This window comes from Fukomys damarensis, unplaced genomic scaffold (assembly GCF_012274545.1).
Source record: "Fukomys damarensis isolate Sample0158 unplaced genomic scaffold, DMR_v1.0_HiC HiC_scaffold_10, whole genome shotgun sequence".
Taxonomy (NCBI): domain Eukaryota; kingdom Metazoa; phylum Chordata; class Mammalia; order Rodentia; family Bathyergidae; genus Fukomys; species Fukomys damarensis.
This window is the reverse complement of record NW_022900922.1, coordinates 29,944,663-29,959,544: the sequence shown is the minus strand read 5'-3', so window position 1 is coordinate 29,959,544 and position 14,882 is coordinate 29,944,663. Positions and strand designations below refer to the sequence as shown.

Genomic DNA, 14,882 nt, shown 5'->3' with positions numbered 1-14,882 from the left:
ATATATATATATATATACACACACACACACATACACACAAATATTCCAAAATCTGAAAAAATCCAAAACCTGATACACTTCTGATACCAACCATTTTTGATAAGGGTTACTCAACTATACTTCTGATATTTGTCCAGAAAACCTCAGGGGGTGGGGGACAAAGACATGGTTCATGGTGCCTATGGAAAAATACATATTTGTAATGTAGGCAAGGCAGAGGAGGAGGTATTTACATTTCTATAAACATCATACTGTCTGACCCTTTTATTATAAACACATTTTATAATCAATTAAAAGCAATTTTAGCTCTGGAAGTCTTAGCTCTACTGCAATGGCCAGTAGCTTAAATGATCCTTTCATATTTGATCCCAATATTTCCTTTTCCAGAAATTTCCATCCTCATATGTATGTATAGTCATCTGACCCATTTAAGTATCTATAAAATATGCCAAGGATGGCAGGATTTTATTGGAAATGGCGCAGTCCTGTAAAATTAAGACTGTCCTGCCCTGTACAAGTGAGTGAACTCATGGAGAGGGCCCTTTGTTAGGAAAATGCTATTTCTGGAAAAGCAAAAGTTCTATTCTTTTGGAATAGTTTTTATCTGACACTTTGATGTGATTTTGTGTGTGTGTGTGTGTGTGTGTGTATAATTCATACTGAAATTCTTTCAGATGAGAAAACCAGCAGATGAAAAATTAGAGAAATTTTGGATTGATTTCAACCTAGGAAGCCAGAGTGTGACTTTTTACATACACAGTGCTGAGGTAATGAGGGAGGGTTAATTCCTGACAGAACCCAAGCATTTACAGAGAACATATTTGTAAATGTGCTATGTGCTCATGGATTTCACTTGCTATCTTCCCAAGAGTGCTCTGTGGGAACCAGTCAGACTTGTGGAGGAAGCCGTGGTTAACTTCACCATTGCAGGTAAGATGATTTTAAACTGTGGTGTCCAGCATTTAGTTCTGAGTCTTATTATTGTTTGTGTGGACTTTGCGTGTTTAGTCAATTTCAGGGCAGATTTCATCTTCCTTTGCTAGGAGGATGTGTGGTAGGGCAGTGGAAGGGAAGACACACTGTGCATAGGACCATGATCTGGGGTCCCAGTGTTGGCAGCTCCTTGCTTTGACTTTGGAGTTCAGTTACTTTTCTGGTTTCTTCATTGTAAATATGGTTAAAGTCTTCAAAAGATTAAAGGCGGCCTGGTGTGTTGGTACATGCCTGTAATTCTAGCACTAGTAGGCTGAGGCAGGAGGATCTTAAATTCAAGCCCAACCTGGGTAACTTGATGAGACCCTGTTTCAAAATAAAAATTTAAAAGGGGCTGGGGAATGTTACTCAGTGTGAAGGCCCTAGGTTCAAGCTCTAGTACTGCTATTAAAAAGAAAAAGAAAAAGGCAGAAATGCCATACGACTCAGCAATTCCACTTTTACATATGCATGCAAAATAATTGAAAAGAGGGTCTAGAAGAGATCTCTGTAAATGTGTTGACTGCAACATTACTCAGAATAACTAAACAGTGGAGATAACTCAAACTGAGTAATAAATGGATAAAAATGAGATACATACAGAAACCACCAAATGTATACATACTTCAGGAAAAGAAAAACTTGTGAAAGTATTTTATTACTAAATGTACTGAGACATGGTGAGATTAACACAAGTTACCTTTGGCCTCTGCAATTACGAGAGGTGCTCCAAGAGGAGGCCATGAGCTTCCTGACCTGTGTAAGGATGGAGAATTCTGCGTGGATGACCTTGGTCACTGAGATCGCTGCACCTGCGTTTTCCATTTCTTTTCTAGGGGCCGGCAATGTAGGGCCTTTCTGTGATAAATGACATCATGTAGGTCTCGCACAGGAGGGTAACATCATCTGATGAAAAACTATCGTACTATTTTCCTTTTCCTGAAGTATCATTTTTTGGTTTTCTAGATCATATATATGTATCATACATGTAGGTATGTACACACACACGCGCGCGAGAGATATGTATATTCAACTTGGAAACGGGAAATTCCAACGTATAGTACAACCTGGATGAGCCTGAGAACATTACGCCCCAGAGACCCACTGTCTGATTGCACGCACGAGGTGTCCACAGTTGACCACAGCACGGAGTCGGAAGTGGAATGAACAGTGGTCGTCAGGGGATGTGGGAGGGTGAGGGGAGACACGGGGAGCTGTTGTTCAGTGGGCACAGTTTTCTTTTTGCGAGATGAAAAATTTCAGGAGGACTGTCGTGCGATGATGCGAACGTACTCAACACCACCACTTGATGCTTTCAGATATCAGTTGAAATTAAAATTTAAAAACAATAGTTAAAAAGGTAAATTTTATTTCACATAGGATTTTTTTTTGCGGGGGGCACAATTTAAAAAATGATTGTAGTGCATGTCCGGCCTCTCCCACAGAGTTCCAGGGGTAACAGGTGAGTTTCAGTGGGTCTGTGTCCCTTCTCCTGAAATCTCAGCCTTCAGCCCCCTCTCCCCTTAACCCTCCAGACCCCCTTCTGTCTGGTAGATGGTAGCAGGTATCTATAGACTTTTTCTGTAGCAGTGAGCATAGGTCTGTATTTGGAGAGACCACCGAGCTTTATGAGGCCATTCTATTTCTTCAAAGAAATAACACGTGAGTAGTATATTTATAAATGAAGATTTCTAACAGTCATATTAAAAATTGAGTTCATTTCAGTAATGGTCTCATTTAATTCAACATAGGAGGTATTATGGAATAGTATAAAAAGTTGAGCTGTACGTCCCCCTTGTATGCTACGACTTGACTATCTGACCTGGACGTTGTGCTGGGTCTCAGTCGGTTCCAGCCCCATTTCAAGCTCCCTGCTGCCCTGGGCAGTGTGTTCCGGACCTGTGTGTGTGTCGTTTGCTTCCTTCCGTTCACAGAGACTTGTGGCCCTTAACTTTACCAGCTTTTCCACGAACCTTACTCCCTTCTGTCCCGTGCTGTTTCCAGCCGACTTTGTACGCACTGTGGCTCATTCTTGAACTCTGTAAATTTCAGTCCGAGCTGTTTTTTTCTTTTAAAACTACCATTTGTCGGGGGCAACCTGGTAGGAGGCCCCAAAGCAAGCTTTTGATGGAGATGCGAGTCTCACCACAAAGTCTCCATGTCTTCTTGGAGGAGTCTTTTGAAACGGAGGTGGCTATTCCATTTAGTGTACTGAACTTTAGAAATAAACTCCCAAGAGAAAAGAATAAATATTGTGCCCAGTATATGTGGAAGTAGAATACCTGTTGTGTAAACATAATATGGTTAAACATTGAGTTGCTGAAGACAAACCTAGCTCCATTTCTTTGCCAGTAAGGAAAGCGCTTCCTATTGCTGAAAGTTCATCCACCTAATCATGTATCGTGTACGTAAAACATGGACACATATGTGCATCTCATACAGGAATTTCAGAGTAATTTTAATGAAATTTCTTTTCAACTTAGCAAAGTCTGGGCAGTTGACAGATCTCCAAGTACAGTTATTTAAAAGTATAAAAATTTAAGTGAAACTTTCAGTGTGTTGATATGCACGGTATACCATATTTTTGTAGAAAACGAGAAGGTGAAGATATTCATCATCTACCTGAAGGAGCCTATTGTCATCAGTAAGAAAGAAGTGATGAAAATAGAAATTCATTTTGATTTGCAAGTGCACATATCTCAAGCTTCTGTCCAAGCTTTAGGAGAAGACAAACAGGTAGCAGCTTCATGCTTATTGAGTATCTGAAAATATTGTATTATGCTTCATGTTTCATGACTCTTAAATGTCTTTTTTTTTTTGGTACTGGGGATCAAACTTTGGGTCCTTGTGCTTGTGAGGCAGGCAGCGGAACCACTGAGCTAAATACCCAGCCTGACTCTTAAGTTTCCTTGTTGGGTTTTGGTGAGAAGATTTGGTCAAGCAGAAGACCTGATCTTTAAAATCCGTGTAAACAGAGTCAAGAACTCTGGGCTCTTATCCGAGTTTTCCCTTTTCACACATCACCGCCTTAATCATGTGGAACACAGAGCCTCACAGTGCTTTCATGAGCTTTGTGCCGCTCTCTGTGAACAGCTGAAAGCTTTTCTAGGATGACATCACCTCCTCACAGATTCTTCCTGGAATCCGGAAGCTGTTCACTGGGCTTCTCGGCAATTCTCATGCTCCCAACTCTCCTGGCCCCCCGGGGTGTCATGAGGAGTAGGATTCCACAGGATTTTCCCAAAATTCTCTCTACTGGTCTTAGCTTGTGGGAATGGTGTGCACCTGTTACAGGTTGCTGTTGTGCCCATCTCTCTGACTTCCCTATTTGTATACAAGAACAAGAGCCTTTCTCTCAGGGACAGTAGGCCAGGCAAAGAAATTTATGGTACAAAATACTGGGGGGAGTGGGTGATAAGTTGAATGAAAAGGTGGGACACTCGGGGAAGTCTTTTGCTCTGAAAATAGCTTTCTGAAGACTCAAGGGTGAGGAAGAGAAATGAAAGGAGAATTAAACAGAGCCACTCCCGCAGCTGCCCATTCATCCGGAAAAGGGTGAATCCCCTCAGGCTGGAGCTCTCCTGGTCACACCTCCCACAGACCCTGCCTCTCAGAACCCTGTACTGGGGCTCCCTTCTCTAAGGCGTGAAATCTCAAACCATGGCAAATGTGAAGACACCAGGAGAGAGAGGGGTTGAGGGCAGGGTAATAGCCAGAGTTGCTGCTGAGGGGAGAGGGAGGTAAGGGAGACAGAAACAATCCTGTGAGAGAGGGCAGTCAAATGCTAGCTCCTGCTTTTTAAAGTCACATGGCTTTTGGCTTGTGTTTCAGGTGTTGCCTGATCAGATGAAAATCTCCTCGGAGCCCTTAAATAAGTTTGAGAAGGAAGACAATGAGATTCCTAGTAGCCTTGAAAGACAAACAGGTAAATTGGGAATTATCAAAACTCTTACTCTGAATTTTCCATAAAAGCACTGATAAAGCCTTGCTGGTGTCAGAGACCCCTGGAAATCTGTGGTTATGGGAGCAGTAAGTGGGGCTGGGGTCTGACTCGGGGACAGGGTCCTTGGCTAGCATGTGCAAGGCCCCAGGATCTACCTCAACACCACAAAAATAGTAAGAGTATGAAGGAAAAGCTGTTAGTAGCTTTGAGTCATTTTTCCCCACCTCATGAAGTCTTGCTTTGGGGTCAGTTGGAAATGGCAAAGGAAGGACAAATGCTGGGGGTGACAGAGGTGGGCAGGGGAGGTCCCGTCTGCAAAGAAAGCCAGTCTCTCCGAAGTTTCTTCCCAACTGCCCTTGGATATCTTATTTGAGGTCTGAGGCAGAACCTGACTACCCGCTCTTCCCTAAAAACAGTGAGGAACCAGAGGCCAATGTCCTGTGACGAGCAGTGGAGAATGTCAGTGATGCACGCTGCTGATGTTGTTATAAATGTTCTTTTCTTCGTCCTATAGAACAGGCAGAAGAATCCAATGAACCGGCAGAGTCCATGAGCGCCGGGGAGGACCGTTGTGTGGTAACTCTCCTCTCGGGCACGCAGTCCTGGCCTCCCGTGAGTACAGCACGGTGGGAAGCAGGTGGCACCTGCCAAGCAGGCACCTTTCTCCCTGACTTGCAGACCCCTTGCTCCTGGGCCAGCCTCTGGTGATATTTTTACCCTCTCCTCTCCTAGATTTCTTTTCTCTGCTGAGTTTACGTATTCTTCCCTTATTCAACTTGGCTTCCCGTAAAATGCCTGACTTGGTTGGCTTCTGTCTTCTCATTCACTCATTTGGATCTGGAGACCGCTGTCTGGGAAGGACCTGATATTTGGCATTAATTAATATCACTGCTCTAGGGACTGCACATTATAATGGGGGTAATAGCGAGGTCCTAAGAGGTCCTTCATGGGATTTAAAAAAGGGTTCTAAATTACAGCTAGACAGGAGCGAGAATGCTGGTGTGATACTCATAGTAGGATGACTGTAGATAACTGTGCATCTCGGGAAGCTAGAAGAAAAGGTTTTGAATGTTTTCACCATAAAGCAATGGTAAATGTTGAAACAGGTATGCTTCACCAGGTTGAAATACTTCGTAATGTATACATGGAACAATATTAATATGTATAATTTCTATATATCAGTTTAAAAACTTAAAAATATACACAAACCTACTTGGCATATCTATATATATATATGTGTGTGTGTGTATAAAGATATGGCTATGTCTGTCTATATAGATACTACAATCTGTTTCTTGCAGCAAAGGAGTACAGCTGATAGTTCATCTGAAAAATCAAAAGTGGATGATACTCAAGGTCTGATATGTTTTGTCTATTGTAAAAAAGACCCAAGTAGTGTGTGAAAATATTTACTCAAGGGTTAATGATTTTTGTTTTAAAATTTGGTTTTTAGAAGTTACTTCAAAACATGAGTACTCTTCAATTGTACAAGAACAATCCGTCCAAATTCAGACTCCTAAATTAGGTGACGAATCTAAGTAAGTGCATTTTTTTGTTGTTGTATTGTTTTGTCTTTAACTGACATATAAAAATTGTCTATGGAGTAAAGTGTGTTGTATCCACTGTGAAAGGTTCCATCGTGGAATTTAGTGTATCTATTTTAAACATTAATTTGTGTGGCAAGAACACTCAGAATCCTCTCTGCTAGTTTTGAAATATAGACAACAATATTGATAACTGTCCTTGCCCTCTGTGCTACAGAACACGAGAACTTACTACTCGTGTCCAACTGTAAATTGGTCCTCATTGACCAGTGTCTGCCCTCAGTCACCCTCCTCCCGCCGGGACAGCACCAGCCTCTGGTAACCTGATTCTTCTCTCCCTCTGTGAATCCAACTGTTTTGGATTCCACATAGAAGTTTTGGTTTCCATATATAGCATTTATCTTTCTGTGACTGTTTGATTTCACTTAGCAGAATGTCTTCCAGTTCAATGTGATAGATTCCATCTTCTTGTGGCCCAGTAGTATTTTCCTGTATATTGGTCCTTACCACAGTCTCATTTTCATGTTTTGATGGGCGCTCAGGTTGTTTCCATGCCTTGGCTAGTATGAAATTAATAACCACACAGATCATTGCTGATGTGAGCACTACATGTCCACAATCTAGATTTTCCCCCTTTCCTGCACCTGGCCACCCCTCCACTGAGGGAGAGCATTGCATCAAGTCTTCTGCAGAATGATTCGAGTGATGTTGGCACGTTCCCCTGACCCACGGACTTGCTTTAGACTTGCAGGGTTACTATCGGCAGTGTATTTTTCTGCAGCAAAATGCTGAATTTGAGATTGAGGGACCAAAGGTCAATATACAAAATCAATGTTCTTTCTATGTGCTAATCAGACATTGAAATAAAAACCACTGCCATTTACAATAGTGTTAAGATACGATTCATTTAGGCTGTTGACAAATATTTCTAAGCATCTCCAAAACATATATACTGAAAACTGTAGGACATTGGTGAGAGAAATTAAGGAAGATCTAAAAAAAGAGAAATTCTGTGTTCATGGGATGATGGAAGCCTCGATAAGTGTTGGTTCTTCTGAAAATTGATCTAAGGATTTAATAAAATTCCAAGTTCATTTTTTGTTTCTTTGTCTGGTACCAGGGATTGAACTTGAGTCATTGCCCTTGAGAAGCAGGCACCAGAACCACTGAGCTAAATCTCCAGCCCAAAATTCTAAGTTCAAATCCTTGTAGTTTAAAATATATATTTAAAATTTCACATGGAAATTTTTTTCCATTAAGTTTATTGGTACATTTTAGGTATGCAGGTACATTCATCATTGGGATCTCGTACCTTTACATGATGTGTCTTGGTTCTTATTTTATCCCCATTCCCCTGTCTTCCCTTCACCCACTCTACCCTTCCCTGTTTACAAAGATCTTGTTCCTATTTTTTCATTTTCTCATTTTTTCTCTTCCCTCCTTTCCTTTCCCCTACCCCTCCTAGTTCCCCTACTCCTTTGGATCTTTTCATCCTATTTCACTTTATTGATTATACATTTTGATCCTTATTTACACTTTGAGGTTTTCACACCAGAGAAGCTATTTGGTATTTTCACATATGTGTATGATTATTTCACTTAAAAGTATGGCCTCAATGTGCATCCACTTAGCTATGTCTCTAGTTTCTCATTCTTTATGGCTGAGTAGTGCTCCATTTTATTAAAACAAACACATCTTCTTTATCCAATGTCCAGTGGATGGGCAATTGGGCTGTTTCCAAGCTTTAGCTATTACAAACTATGCCACTATAAACAGGTGTGCATATATCACTATGGTATGATTCTTTTAATTCTTTTGGGAAGATACCCAGCAGAGGGATGGCTGAGTCAAATTGGCCCTCTAATCCTAGCTCTTTGAGGTATCTCCATATTGATTTCCACAGTGGTTACACCAGTCTGCACTCCCACCAACAATGGAGAAGGGTTCCTTTCTCCCCACAACCCCGCCAACATTTGTTATCAATTGACTTGTTGAGAGCAGCCATTCTTTGGGTGGTGAGGTGGAATCTCAGTGTTGTTTTCTTCTGCATCTCTCGAATGACCAGTAATGTTGAGCTTTATCATATGTTGATCTGCTTCACATGGAAATTTAAAGAACCAAGGGTATCTGAATTTCAGAAAGAAAGTGCAAGGGCTGACATATTACCTGCTTTCAAGATTTACTATAAAGCTACCTTAATCAAGAGTGTGGTATTAGCAGAAAGATAAATAAAACATGCTAAAGTCCCTACAAAGGCCCATATATAGTGGATAAAAGTGCAAAGATAATTCAGTGGAGAACAGATTTTTCAATAAATAGTGCTAGAACAATGGACTATCTTGAATGAAGAAAAAATGACCTGTACTCTTACATTTCACATAAATTATAAACTCTTTGAAAATGAGAAAAATCTTTGCAGCAAAGATTTCTTAGGTGTATAACACAAGACTCCACAAAAGAACAAATTAATAAATTGGATTTCATTAAAACAGAGCAATCTATACTCTGAAAACCACTGTCTGGTGAAAGAGCTAGCTACAGCCTTGCTGACAATGTAAGGGACCTGTACGCAAAACCTATCAGGAACTCTCAGAAGTCAATAGCAAATGTACAACCCTATAAAAATATAGGCAATAGATTTGAACAGCTGCTTCAAGAAGAAAAAAAATACAGCAGATGACACCATTTATTATTAGGGTAGTGTAACTGAAGAGTAATGAGATGCCCGACACCTGTTTATAGCAGCAAAATTCGACTGTACCGCCTCTGAGTCAGACTGCAGCAAGTGGAACTTCCATGCTGCTGGTACTTTCTTAAAAGGTTGAGTCCACGCCCACCCTATGATCTAGCTGTTCCTATTCTAGACACTTTCTCAAGAGATTGTCAGCAGATGTCCCTACACAGGAGTGCTGGTGAACGAAGACACCAGCTTTGTAAGAGCTCCAAACCAGAAAGGGCTCTCATCTTGTGCAGATCGAGTGTCTCTTGTCCTAAATGCCTGACAACAGGATGTTTCGGATTTCGGATTGTTTTCAGACTTGGAACAGCTGTGTATACGTGGTGAGATATCTTAGGGATGGGACTAAGCTGAAACAACTCATTTTTGCTTCACAGTGTATCTCTTACACAGCCTACAGGTAAGAGTTTTTGTTTTTTTTACAATACTGTTTTTCAGTGCCCGCATTTTGACCATCCCACCACTTGAGGTCAGGAGTGGGCAGTGTCGGTGCTCAGCAAGTTTTGGATTTAGGAGCATTTGGAGGTTTCCAGAGTAGAGATACTCAAACTGTATATTGACATCTTGGTTTCAGTTCCTTTGGCTGCATGTCCAGAAGTGAGACTCCTGAATCCTATAATAGTTCTGTAATCTTTTGAGGTATTTGAGTGTTGTTTTCCATAACAGTGACTCCTTTTTTTTTCCACCAGCAGCATTAAAGGGGCTCCAGTTGCTCCATGTCCTCTCCAACATTCATTTTTTAAAAGACTGATATCAAACCATATATAAGGTTAACATTAAAAGTATGTAAGTAACTCACAGATCAAAGGCAGAAAACCAAATGACTCAAGAACTAGGAAAAGGACCCAAATGGACAGGTCTTTGAAGGAGGCACACGAAAGGCCAACAGGTGTGTGGAAAGATGCTCATCCTCACTGGGCACCTGTGGACACACCCCGTGGTTCCTGGGTAGGACCGGGCTTACTGCCAACAGCCTGGTCCTTGTAGGTCGCACCCTGCTTGTCTGTTCTTCGTGTGTCCGACAAAGAGCTCGACAGAAAGTTGTTTGGCCTTAAGTAAGCAGTCGTCATCCGCCCACGAAGCTACAGAAATAGATTCTAGGATAAGTTCAGTCTGCAGATGGGGAAATCTGAGCTCTGTTCATGGTCAGGCAAAGGGCACAAAAGAGGGAAAAAATTAGAGCCGTGAACTGAGGCAAAGAGGGTGGTGGAAGTACCAGCTCTCTTCATGTGATGCCTTTTATTGTAGGGAAGACTCTGCTTCTGAGGATGACACAAAACAAGGACGAGGGGTGTCAGACACACAGAAAAAAAGGACACCGGTAATAATTTTTGTTATTTTAAGGTGATGTTCCTCAAATTTCAGTAATTTGCATACAGCCTTCAAAATGTGCTATAGCCCCACTGTTTATCTAATTTTTTTAATTATATGAATTACTTCAATTTCAAATGGAGAATCAGCATTATTTCTAGCAAATAGGCAAACCCCCCACATGAATAACAATTGAAAATAATGTTAAACTATGGAGCTCCACTTTTATATGACGTATTTTCTATTTTTAAATCCATTTTGTGCAGCAGGCTTTATTAACCATGAACTCTGAAAAGGCAAATCTGCCGGAGCCCGGCTTTGTGCAGTGGTTGAACAGATGAGAAGAAAACCTGGCAGAAGGGTGATGTTTCATGTTAAACCCTATTTGTGGGCAAACAGGTAGTGGAGAATTTGAAGATGAGCTCCTCCACTCAGTCCCTTCCCACTGTAGCAAGCGAATTCTCCCTTCTTGGATTGGCCCCCTCACTTTAGATGATGGGCAATGGGTCCGGTCCCCTACCTGACTGAGTTCCAGAGTGGGAGAGGGGAGACATTGCCATGGTAACCAACACTTAAACTCAGATCTATGAGAAAGGGAGATCTATCAGGGTAGGCTGCCTCACCAGCACAGGGTCCCGAGTTCGATACCTAGTACCAAAAAATTAAAAAAGGACACTTGGTGTTCCCCTCCTTAAAATACTTTTTTGATTGGTTAGATTTTTGAACCTCACCCTGTTCTTGCTTTGTTGTAAGAAAAAATATTAGTAAGCAGAAAAGAAGCCACCTAAGACTTATCCTGACAAGATCAGGTCTATTAGATAGCTGTAAAGGATGTTTCATCAGTGCAGCGACATGGTTTTGTGTCTTTATGAGCTGAACGACCCCTGTCCAGTGAGTCGCTGCTGCTGGCCTTTCTCTTTGGAAAGCATAGCGCTCTATGTGTGTAGTTAGTGTATTTAAAAAATCTCCAGTGGTCATTCTATGATAGGCTTTTCTAAAATTGAGATCATGAGTTGCACACAAATAGGATAAACCCCTAGAAAGCTTTCTTCTGGCAATAGTTCTGATGTGCTGCTGTTTGAGCTTCAAATTGTCTTCAAAAAATAGTGAAATTTGTGTCCCTTCTGAGACTTGGACTTTATTCCCACACTTTGGAATTTTAAAAATAAAGCCTCTTTCTGGTGATTCAATCATATGTGAGGGCCCTTGCTCTAGGCACTCTTATTTTTGTTAATAACTTCACATATCTTTTGATGTAAAGCCAGAGAAACTGGGAAAGCCTTGCTGCATGGTTCTTAAGGTGGATGCATTAAATGAAGAATGCTTGTCCTTTGTAAGACCCTGGGCTGAGCTCTAGAACAAATTGCAGGGCTCCACAGCCATTTGGGGTTTCCCCTTAAGGGTAAGAGGCAAGTGAGTGTGGCTCACAAAGTTCCTTTTAGAAGTCACTCTAATCAGGATGGATGGTAACAGGAGTGTGGTTCTTATGCACACTGGATCCTCAGCCTTACTAAAAAGGGAATCCTGTCTCTTGTGACTGCTTAGATGAGGATGGAGGACGCCATGTCAAACGAAATAAGCCAGACACAGAGAAGTCCCGCATGATCTCACTCATGTGGAATTTGGAAAAGCTGAACTCGTAGGAAGTGTTTACCGGGTGGGTCTTTGGGATTGGGTATGGGGGTGACGTTGATCAAAGGTAACTATTCCTTTAGACAGGAGGAATAAATCTGAAAGATCTATTGTATGTTGCAATGATGGTACTTAATATAAATACTTGAAAATTGCTATGAGGGTAGGTTTTAGGTGTCTTCTCCACAAATAAGTGAAGTGATATGTATGATCAATTGATTTATTCGACAATGTATACACGCATCATTACATCATGTACACCATAAATGTATACACGGGTTTCTCGTTTAGAGTGATTACTACAAAATGCTAAAGAGTGACTAAGCAATTTAAAAGAGAAGTTAATGGGTCATTTAAAAGATAAATCATCACGCACCTTACATGTTACGTGAAATGACATCACCAGCAAGTGAAAGCGTGGTCCAGGGTTACTCGAGTGGCCTCAGGAGCTGACTTGGCTTTTGACCACCTCAGATGCGGGTAAAGCCGCTGGCTGATGTGTTTTCCATTTGAGAAGTCTCTGCAATATTTTCACTACTTAATATCCCCTCTGGCCTGAATGAGAATTGTTACCACTGAATGGTGGAGGCTTTGAAAAGGCCAGATGTGTGGGGACCAAGTCCTTGGAAACACTCAGCAGAACTCAGTGTGCTTTTCTGTTAAAATAAGAAAAAAATCCTCTATATAAAGCTTTTTTTTTTTCCTTTGATTTTTTGAGACAGGGTCTCACTGTATAGTTGAGACTGACCTGGAACTCACTATGTAGCCCAGGCTGGTCTCGAACTCACAGCGATCTTCTTGCCTCAGCCTCCCAAGTGCTGGGATTACAGGTGTGTGCCACCATGTCCGGCCTCTAAAGCATTTTTCATCACAGCATTTATAAAAAATTAATGCAAAAACTGAAAAAGATTAAAATATATAGATGTCAAAATACAGTTGAGTCACTTACCGGAAGAGATTAATCTTATAGTAAATGTCTAACGTCTTATAGGCTGGGCTTAATTTCCAAATGCTTTGAGCTTGAAACAAAAATTATCACGTTTGGGTTTAGTTCTTTGGGTGTCTTCGCAAAACATTTTTATAGTTTATTTTGTCACTTGAGTTTGTGCTTTGAACTTGTAGCACTGGCACAATATTCAGGTACAGCTGCTTTGAGATGACATGTAGCTGCTGTTCAGTTGCAAATAGGCCTGCAAAGACAATTTTGTCATCCTTGACAGCAGATTGGGAATTGATTCATGAAATAATCTTTGTTCTTCTCCTTTCTTCTGTGCTTTTTTATTATGGAAGACAGCCCAGTCTTCTAGGAGTTTCTTTTATGTCTAATAGTAATGTGTTTAAGATACAATATGCATATTAATATGTTTAATTGCACATATATTAACAGTAGCACCCATTTAGAAGTTCTCAACTGTTTGTAAAAGTCTGACTACAGGAAACATCTCTTTTCTGAGAAGGAGCACGATTCAAGTTCTAGTACCAGTGAACTCCCCTGGACCAGTAACCAGAAAAGGAAATCCTTAAAATCATACTCCAGCAGAAGAAAGATGAGAGAGAGAAGCAAGATGAAAAGTAAGTGTGGTGCTTGTCTTCCTTGGGGTCATTTCTCGCTTAACAGGTTTTTATTTTTCAGCATGGGAGAGGGAACCAAAGAAACATGAGCACATGCCCTCCTTTCCTGTTACAATTACATTGGAAAGGTAAGATGCATGTGCCTGAAACGGATTATTATGGGATTGGCTGCCCACTGTCAAATGTGAGTTGTGGGTAAATGGAGTAGGGGCTCAGATAAGAATCTGGCATGAGCTGGTATTATTTTCAAGGGAGAGGTAGGTGGGATTCCAGCGAGTTCTTGGGAAAAGAATAGGATTTGAAGAGCTCAGAAAAGGGGAAACACTTGGGTTAAACTACTAAGATGAAACAGGGATATATGGAGGCGATTTTTAGGGACAAGATTTGGAGTAGAGAATTCCTGCTGAATGGTGAACAAGGTCAAATAATTGGAAAGAGATCTTAAAGGTGGGCACTCAAGCAAGGTATCACAGTGGAGATCGCTCTCACTGTTGGTGTGTATAACTGGGAAAGGGCAAAGTGGAATTTTATTGTAATGTATATTACATAAATGCATTTCACTGTGACAAGTCTAAAACATGAATGTATTATGCTTTGGTCATGTCTAGGAGTGAATTTCCACATGTCTCATAAATGTAATTTCTTTCATTTTTTAGTTTTGCCACTTTTCCCTCACAGTAGTGGCAGTGAACATGAGGAAGGTCAAGTAAGTAAATTTGATTGGGCTGCTGTGGATCTTTATGGGTTAAACTGCATTTATTTCTCAAAAAATATCTCCCAGAATAACCATGGTCTACTGGTATGGCAATCACTGTCAAGAGGAACTACAGGGACTGTTGAACATTTTTAGGAATCTTAGCTAAGGACTTGGGATCTGTTGTCATTGTTCACAAATGTTGCTGAAGGATCCTTATTCTGGAGGATGATAAACATCTTAGCTGTTCTGATTTCAGACAGAGATATGCTCTTTTGAGTTTATATTTTAAGGTAAATGTAGTGGTTTATTCTCCCTTCAGTTTTCAATTTGTTGACATGTTACTTCCAAAGCTTGTGATGCCTTAGCATTTAAGTCTTCATTTTGCAAGTGGTTAAAATGTCTTCTGGCTTACAGAAATACTGAATAAACACTGGAAGTGTCTTATTTTCCCTAGTTTTGTATCAAGGACTTCTG

At 40.9% G+C, this 14,882-nt stretch overlaps 1 protein-coding gene across 1 annotated transcript in view; it reads left to right on the top strand.

Moving 5' to 3' along the window:
- The window catches only part of Sycp2l (synaptonemal complex protein 2 like), a 58,721-nt gene that overhangs the window by 17,770 nt on the left and 26,069 nt on the right, over positions 1-14,882 (top strand). The window contains exons 13-22 of the mRNA XM_033761788.1: positions 675-767; positions 870-930; positions 3,563-3,708; positions 4,804-4,897; positions 5,430-5,527; positions 6,217-6,271; positions 6,369-6,453; positions 10,445-10,517; positions 13,564-13,711; positions 14,368-14,417. Of these exons, the coding sequence (XP_033617679.1) occupies positions 675-767; positions 870-930; positions 3,563-3,708; positions 4,804-4,897; positions 5,430-5,527; positions 6,217-6,271; positions 6,369-6,453; positions 10,445-10,517; positions 13,564-13,711; positions 14,368-14,417 (903 nt within the window). The remainder of the gene's footprint in view (positions 1-674; positions 768-869; positions 931-3,562; positions 3,709-4,803; positions 4,898-5,429; positions 5,528-6,216; positions 6,272-6,368; positions 6,454-10,444; positions 10,518-13,563; positions 13,712-14,367; positions 14,418-14,882) is intronic.